This window comes from Brassica napus, unplaced genomic scaffold, assembly GCF_020379485.1.
Source record: "Brassica napus cultivar Da-Ae unplaced genomic scaffold, Da-Ae ScsIHWf_1251;HRSCAF=1786, whole genome shotgun sequence".
NCBI classification, from domain to species: domain Eukaryota; kingdom Viridiplantae; phylum Streptophyta; class Magnoliopsida; order Brassicales; family Brassicaceae; genus Brassica; species Brassica napus.
Window position 1 is genome coordinate 19,160 of NW_026014671.1, and position 9,466 is coordinate 28,625.

Genomic DNA, 9,466 nt, shown 5'->3' on the forward strand with positions numbered 1-9,466 from the left:
TGTCTCATTTAGTTATCGCAACTTTGATATCTTGCCATCGTCGAAGTATTTTCCTCACAGGTTCGCACAAGGTGAGGGGAACACGACCATTAGTATTTCCGCTGCGCCGTGTGACTTTCCCCAACAATAAAAAGGGGTTTCTTATGTTTGCAGCTTGTTTTTAGTTTAGTTTTTAACCTTTTGGATCTGGGTTTATTTGGTTTGCATCAACTTTAAGTTTCTTAAAGACTTTGAATTGTACTTTGCCTAGTAGTTTGGTCTCTAAGTACAAGTTTTGGATCTTTGACATGCGAAACAAATATGTACGAAGAAATTTTGAAACAATTTGAAAAAGAGATATGAATTAAGTTTCATAAGAAATTAAAGTTACCTGTAAAGTATGTTATTATTATTTTTTTCAGAAAACTTTCGGAATTAAGGAAAATATAATTTCTAAGTTTAAAAAAAATTGGAAATCTATTTACCAAAAAGGTAAAATTCTGACAGTGACGCACTTTGGTAAAAGTAGATATTGTGACGTGCAGTTATAAAAAAGATATTTTGAATTTGCAAATTGTCAGTAATTATATTTATCCAATTTTCTAGTTTTTTGTTGTTTCCAGTTACACATTCTCAGGAACTCGTTTTTGGTTTAGCTACTTTTTGAGATTTACATTATGGTATTATTATCTCTAAAGTTATAGTATTACTTTCGTTGGTAAAAAAAAAACATTATAGTAAACATTATCTCTAAGGCAGGAGGCTTTTGTAGTAAACTATCACTTAAATATTGAAACATGCACGGTTATAAAACATTATAGTATACGTCGCAATATCTGTACGAGTCCAAAATACGTCACTATCCAGAGTTCCATGGAAATCTCTTGCAAAGTTGAGATGTGTATGTAAGCTTTGGAATAGTCTTATTTTGGAAGAGAGACTCAACAAGAAGAATTGTCGTTTCACATGCACATCTATAGCGGTGAACATCGTTTTATACTATTAGACACTGGTCCTAAGATATCGGCCGTGGGCATCGAGGAGCAGCAAAACAACGTGGATGATCCTCCGTCTTTGATCGTCCAAGACTTTACCCTTACAAAAGTCCGACCATGCAAGACAAAGCTATGATTTTTACAAAGAAAGGTTTCAGCCCACAGATGACTTGCCATTCAGCTATGAGAGATGAATCCTATTGCACTAGAGATTTATAAAGGAGATAGGCTTTCGGTGTTGGAGCAATGTCACAAAACAAGGAAGATATGCATATGGGTGAAGCATTGGCTCATGCTTACTTCTTGGACCAAATTGGTGGTCGTGGACATACCAGGTTTCTGCTTCTATATCCCGTCTTACCCTCCTTTCCTACAAATTACTTATTTCGACAAAAACAATAGGCTTGTTATAACTTTTAAGAGAAACTTTCATGAAGGGAAAATAGGATTTCTAGATTTTTCTTTTCGGAAATCTATGTATCAAAAAGGTAAAATCCAACTACAACCATTCATCACTCCCCTCTGAGTCTCTGACAGTGACGCACTTTGGCTAGAAATTGATATAGAAATAGATATTGTGCAGTTATTACTTTAATAACTTTCTGGTAAAAATATATATTTTGTTATAAATCATATTGTGGATGTCCATAACCGGCCCAGTTCATAACCGGCCCAATGCTAGAGAGAGAGAGAGAGAATCGACATCTTGCATTTTCCTTATTAGATTATGATTTGTACTCTTTTCATATTTGTATTTCCATATTATAGTTTTTCCATTATTCTATAACGGTGTAATTCCATATATATAAATGACTTCTTATTTTTATGAATAATACAGAAACACAACTTCTATTCTCTTGTTTTACAACACGTTATCAGCACGATAGAATCTAAATCTCTAAGCTAAAATAAACTGCCTAAAACCCTAACCCTAATCGGCGAACATCCTTACCGGCGAACCATCCTAATCCCGATCGCGAAACCTTACATCCCGATTCTTGTTTGCAATCTGTTCCTGATCAGCTTCAGCTTAAGGCGTTCCTGATCCTAGCTCAGACGATCTCGGCTTGTCCAACCTCAGCTCGCAAACAAGACAATCTCAGACAGCTCGCGGACAGCTCGCGGACAGCTCGCGGACAGCTCGCGACCCGATCAGCACGTTGGACAGCTCGCGTTCCCGATCTCAGCAATCTGACAGCTCGCGACAACATCAGCTCGCGTTCCGATCAGTTCCAGCTCGCGGTTCATCTCTTTGGTGGTCCATTCAACCCTACTTGAGGTTAAGGTAATTCGAAACCTTAAAGAGAACCCATAATCGAATTTGATTGTTTGATAAGAATCGAAACCATAAAAACTACAAACCCTAATAGTATGATCTAATGTTGAAATCAAAACCATAGGGTAATAGATCAAAACCCCAATGAGTAAATCGAAGCTCATAATCATAAATTCGATACCCCAAACCCTAATCGAGATTGATTGTTTGATCAATTAAAATCGAAACCTTAATAGTTTTGAATCTCAAAACCCCAATGATCTTAAGATCAAAATCGAAACTCTAATATCCATGATCCTAGCCGCATACATGCTTATTGCATGAATGCATGAAATCGATTTTATTTAAAACCCTAATACTAAAACACATTCGATTTTATAAACCCTAATTCGAAATCAAATTGATTGATTGAATGTATTAAAATCGAAACCCTAATCTAATGCTTTGAATCGAAATTGATTGTCTGAATGATTGTATGTTTGGATATAGTATGCTCGCCTTGATTAATTAAAACCGTATTGAATATGATCACATAGAAATGGATTGCTAGGATTGATAATCTCATTCTTGAATTTGGTTGTTTGAATTGATTAAACGATTGAATGATTTTCAAATTGAAGTTGTATTGATTGTTTGATCGAAACCCTAATGTCTTGAAATTAAAGTCGAATACTATCTTGTTTGATTGATTAAAACTGAATGCTTGAATTGAAATAGAAATCGCTTGCTAGGTTAAATGATTTATGCATTCTCGTCTTGATAATGATCCGGCTAGTATTGATAGTTTTCGTACATTCTCGAATGAACCCTAATTGTTGCATTGCTCGACTGTTTGATTGCAATTACACATTGAACTCTTAGAAAACCGTTTGCTAAGATTGAAAACGAATAACCATTGTATTGATTGCATTGAAACCGTTTGCTAAGATTGTAGCCATGCGGCTTGTTTGCATGATGCATGCATAATAGTACGAACTGATTGCATATAGAATCTGAATGCTAAGATTGAACATGTATGCATCATATACGAATGACCTATTTGCATCATACCTAGAATCCGGATTACTTGAGCATATTGATTGCATTCGCTTGAACACTTTTAAATCTAAATTATGAAACATATGATTTCAGATGTCGAAAATCAACAACTTGGATTTTGCTGCCCTAAGTATCTCTGGAGATAATTACTTGCAATGGGCACTTGATGCTAAGATCATCTTAAAATCCAAGGGACTTGGTGAATGTATCACCGAGGGCAATAATGCAAGTGAGAAAGATAGATACAGAGCGATATTAATTATACGCCATCATCTTATTGAGAGTCTCAAAGATCAGTATTTGACTATTGAGAATCCTTTAGACCTTTGGACATAGTTGAAAACGAGATATGATCACCAGAGAACGGTGTTATTACCAAAGGCTATGTATGATTGGAGGAATCTTAGAATCCAGGAATTCAAGTCCGTAGACGAGTATAACTCGGCCCTGTTTAAAATAGTTTCAAAATTGAAATTGTGTGGTGAGGATATAATGGATAAGGATATGCTTGAGAAAACCTTTTCCACCTTCCACACAAGCAATGTGTTGTTACAACAACAGTACCGTGAGAAGGGCTTCACAACTTATGCTAATCTGATATCTTGTCTCTTGCTCGCTGAGCAGAACAATGAAATGTTGATGAGAAACAGTGAATTGAGACCTTCTAGAACAAACCCATTACCTGAGGCACTTGCGACCGTAGAGGCTAAGAAAGAGTCGAACCATGTCCAGAGTGATAGCCAACACAGCTGTGGTCGTGGAAAATGGCATGGACGTGGTGGTCGAGACCGAAACTCGTTTGGTCGAGGCCAAGGCAACTCATATGGCCGTGGCTCCTATGGAGGCCATGGACATGGCCGAGGCCGTGGTACATCTTTCAAGCCACAAAACTCGACCAAATCTGTGTGCCATAGATGTGGTATGGATAATCATTGGGCTAAAACATGTAGGACTCCCAAACATCTCGTTGACCTCTACCAAGAGAGTTTGAAAGGGAAGAATCTTGAAGCTCATATGACTTATCAAGATGGTGAAGATGATTTCAATCATGAACGAGACGATCTTATGGATTATGAAACTTCAGATTGTTTTAAAGAATGAAGTTGAATTCGACATCTATGTTTTCGTGCTCTTTGCTTTATGCTTTCTATGTTTTGATTGCTTTGAACTTATTTTATTAATGAATAAATGTTTTTATATGAAGTCTCTAAAGTATCATTCCGGGTATAGCCAGTCTCATAGAGGCTACGGCCAGGCTAACATCATGTTGCCTAAGGGTACGCATCTAGAGATATATGATGCATTGTATTCACCCAGCTCTAAGGGAAGCCTATTGAGCTTTCAAGACATTCGAATGAATGGCTTTCATATTGAGACTAAGGGCGAAGGAAACAAAGAGTGTCTTCAGTTCATAGAGATCGGCCAAGGCTATAAGAAAGTCCTAGAGTCTATACATGCGCTCTCTACTGGCCTTTTACTATGCTAAGGTCGGAATGATATAGACCAATGCTAGTGAGTTCACGTCCCAAGCGTTTAATGATTACTGTATGTCCATGGGGGTGAGTGTGTAACACTCCGTGGCACATGTACATACACATAACGGCTTGGCCGAATCATTCATAAAACGAATTCAGCTAATAGCTAGACCATTGCTTATGAGGTCTAAGCTTCCGGCCACAGCTTGGGGACACGCGGTCTTGTACGCGGCCGAACTGATTTGTATCAGACCGTCTAGTGAACATAAATATTCCCCATCACAATTGCTTACGGGTCATGAGCCAGACATATTCCATCTTAAGACATTTGGCTGTGCCGTCTATGTACCAATTGCTCCACCACAGAGAATAAAGATGGGACCTCAAAGGAGGATGTGGATATATGTTGGATATGATTTCCCTACGATTATAAAATACCTTGAGCCAACTACGGGTGATTTATTTAAGGCCAGGTATGCGGATTGTCACTTTGATGAATCAGAACATCCAACATTAGGGGGAGATAGCAGTAAGCTGGTAAAAAAAAGATTACATGGAATCAAACATCCTTATCTTGGCAAGATCCTCGGACTCAGGAATGTGATTTAGAAGTCCAAAAGATTATACATTTACAAAAGCTAGCTAATCAATTGTCAGATTCATTTGCTGACCCGAAAAGAGAGACTAAGTCATATATACCAGCTGCTAATGCACCAATCAGAATTGATGTTCAAGAGGGATACAATCAAGTTGCTACATTGTCTAGACAACGTTTGAAACGTGGTAGACCAATAGGTTCCAAAGATAAGAACCCTCGGAAAACTAAGAAAGGTGCAGAGAATGAAACTGAGGTTGTTGAAACCCTAGACACGACCGCGGCCATTCCTAAATCCCGGGACTTAACCGCGGCCGATCCCAAAACCCTAATAGCGATCGCGGCCGATCATGAATGCTTAGATGCGGCCGGCCCTGATGTATCTAATACTGATTCTTGGGACGCCAAGATTCAAGGTACTGAAGATCCTGATAATAATGAGATCTCAATAAACTATGTCTTGTCTAGGATACAATGGAACATAAATAATGTCGACATTGATGATATATTGCATACAAGGTAGCACTTGAACTTATGGATTTGAATGAGGATCATGAACCCACGTCTATTTATGAGTGCACTCAACGATCAGATTGGATCAAATGGAAAGAAGCTATAAACGTGGAGTTAAACTCTTTAAAGAAAAGTGATGTCTTTGGACCAATAGTCCGGACACCATATGATGTTAAACCAGTCGGTTATAAGTGGGTCTTTGTGAGGAAAAGAAATGAACACGGCAAGGTTGTGAGATATAAAGCACGACTTGTTGCACAAGAATTCTCACAGAGACCAGGAATCGATTATGAGGAGACATACTCCCCTATGGTGGATGCTACTACTTTTAGATTCCTGATAAGTCTGGCTATAAGAGAGAAATTAGACTTGCGTTTAATGGATGTTGTAACTGCATACTTATATGGGCCACTGGATAATGAGATATATATGAAAGTGCCAGAGGGTATAGAGTTGAAAAAAAAATCGAGTACTCGAGAACAACACTGTATAAAGTTGAATACATCACTTTATGGATTGAAACAATCAGGCCGAATGTGGTACAATAGATTAAGTGAGTACCTAGAGAGAGAGAAGGATACAAGAATGATCCGATCAGCCCTTGTATCTTTATAAGGAAATTCGGCCAGGGCTTTGTGATTATAGCAGTGTATGTTGATGATTTAAATATCCTAGGAACCTCTGGAGAGATTTCTCAAACAGTTGAATATCTTAAGAAAGAATTCGAGATGAAAGATCTTGAAAAAAAACAAAGTTTTGTTTGAGATTACAGCTTGAGTACATAAGAGATGGAATCCTTGTGCATCAAATGGCATATACAGAAAAGTACTCAAGAGATTCAACATGGCCGAGTCTCACCCATTATCTAGCCCCATGGTCGTGAGGTTCCTCGCCCTGGACACTGATCCGTTCCGTCCTAAGATGGACGATAAAGATGTCCTTGGTCCCGTAGTGCCATATCTCAGTGCCATAGGAGCTTTGATGTATCTGGCTAGCACACGACCAGATATATGTTTTGCTGTCTAGATTAAGCTCTTGTCCAACCCAAAGGCACTGGAACGGGATTAAACATGTTCTTCGTTACCTGCAAGGAACGAAAGACTTGAGTTTATTTTATACTAACCAAAACAAAGAAGGTTTAGTTGATTTTGCTGATGCAGGTTATCTATCAGATCCACACAATGCTCGATCACAGACAAGCTATGTTTTCACACATGGTGGAACGGCCATATCATGGCGTTCCATGAAGCAGACGATCACGGCCACATCTTCAAACCATTCGGAGATCTTGGCTGTTCATGAGGCCAGCCGCGAGTTGTTCAGAACAGGGGGAGTAATACGTGTTGTACTCTTTTTCCTTCACCATGGTTTTGTCCCACTGGGTTTTCCTGGTAAGGTTTTAATGAGGCAACATCTAAAGCGTATTACAATCTCTGTATGGTTATGGCATCCAAGGGGAAGTGTTATAAATCATATTGTGGATGTCCATAACCGGCCCGGTTCACAACCGACCCAATGCTAGAGAGAGAGAGAGAGTCGACCGTGAGGAGAGAGAGAGAGAAAATCGGCTTCTTGTCTTTTCCTTATTAGAGTATGATTTGTACTCTTTTCATATTTGTATTTCCATATTCTAGTATTTCCATTATTTTATGACGGTGTAATTCCCTATATATAAAGGCCTTTTTATGTTTATGAATAATACAGAAACACAGATTCTATTCTCTTGTTTTACGATATATTTTGAATTTTACAAATTGTCAGTAATTTTTTTATCCAATTTTTAGTTGATTTGACCTTTTCCAGAGTGACGGTATTTCTTTTAGTTACTTTTTGAGATTTACATTATATTAATTTGTGGTAACAATAAGGATAGGAAAATATAGAAACTTTATTTATCCAAGTTTCCTATTATTTTAGTGTTTTCCATTTTTTTTTTCTTTTTACCGTCATCCATACTTATATATATGTATGTTAAGGTTATAAACCATGCGTGCATCTTAACTCTCTGGTGACAATCAGGTCACACGATGATGTCCTTAAAGCTACCATATGATTTGGAAGAGGAAATTCTATCAAGAGTTCCATGGAAATTTCTTGCAAAGTTGAGATGTGTATGTAAGCTTTGGAATAGTCTTATTTTGGAAGAGAGACTCAACGAGAAGAACTTGTCGTTTCACATGCACAGCTATAGCGGTGAGCATCGGTTTATACTCAAAGACAGTGGTCCTACGATTTCTGCCGTGGGCATTGAGGAGCAGAAAAACGTGGTCGATCCTCCGTCCTTGATCGTCCAAGACTTTACCCTTATAAAAGCTCAACCATGTAATCCAATTAGGGTGTACAAGACTGTTCATTGCGACGGTTTGTTGTTGTGTGTCATGGACAACCAGCTTTTGGTTAGGAACCCGTTACTGAAGGAAACAACCTGGATCAAATGCGGTAGTGATTTTCACGAACTAGATGATGCTTACAGCCTTGGATACCTCAGCCACTGTGATTACAGGATCTTAAGGTTTCGTTGTGCTAGTAATTCCAGAAATAGACCTTCAAGGGTCGAGGTCTGTGAAGTTGCATCCAAGACATGGAAGGTTATAGATAACATCAGTTTTGATTGGTTCCTTAGTGTGCCGTTGTCGATCCTCTCTCTGAGAGGAACTCCTTATTGTATAGGTCTTCGAGAAGATCATAGAGCTTTTGTACAAAGCTATGATTTTTACAAAGAAAGGTTTCAACCCATAGATGACTTGCCATTCAGCTATGATGAGATGAATCCTATTGCACTAGAGATTTATAAAGGAGATAGGCTTTCGGTGTTGGAGCAATGTCACAAAACAAGGAAGATATGCATATGGGTGAAGCATTGGCTCATGCTTACTTCTTGGACCAAATTGGTGGTCGTGGACATACCAGAGTTTCCGCTTATATATCCACGTCTTACCCTCCTTTCTACAAATTATTATTTCGACAAAAACAATAGGCTTGTTATAACTTGTAATGATACTGACATGAAGGGTCTATCTATTATCAGAGTCATCAACGACAAGGAATTCCAAGTAATTAAAGCTAATGAAGGGGAATGTCGTTTCTCTTTTTTATGCAGCTACGTTCCTAGCTTAGCTAGGGTTCCAGGGTTTTCGAAGCAAGACACAAGTCGGATTCGCTGGAGAAAACGTAGATTCAACTAGTTTGGGTATACATATATTTGTTGTTTCGTGTGATGACTCTTTTTGCTTGGGATATTGAACTATGCACCTATCCTTTCTTGTCATTTGAAAGTGTCAAAAACAAACCAAAAAGTGTCAATTTATTGTTACGTGGAATATGTGATTTTGTTAACTTTACCTAATCTATTTTTTTCCCTAGAAACAAAATATTGGCTTACTAACCTTGATGCTTACACAATCTATTTCTTAAAATTAAAATTATTATTTTTCCTTCATATTTTTCAAGTGCGCTACTTAATTTATGCTTCTCATATTTTAGAAGTAACAAATAGTGAACGGTCTCACACTGGTTTGGGTGCTAATTTTGAAAACCTGTTACAAACTTATAATTTTCAGGTACATTTTGGGGTCGGGTTGGTTTGGGTATATTG

The 9,466-nt window shown here is 38.0% G+C and overlaps 1 protein-coding gene across 1 annotated transcript; it reads left to right on the forward strand.

The window, feature by feature from the left end:
- The first annotated feature begins 7,360 nt into the window (after window positions 1-7,360).
- LOC125596628 (putative F-box/LRR-repeat/kelch-repeat protein At1g11620) lies at window positions 7,361-9,212 on the forward strand. The gene has a single exon (XM_048771713.1). The coding sequence runs from the start codon at window positions 7,899-7,901 to the stop codon at window positions 9,054-9,056; it is 1,158 nt and encodes a 385-aa protein (XP_048627670.1). The 5' UTR covers window positions 7,361-7,898; the 3' UTR covers window positions 9,057-9,212.
- The last annotated feature ends 254 nt before the right edge of the window (window positions 9,213-9,466 follow it).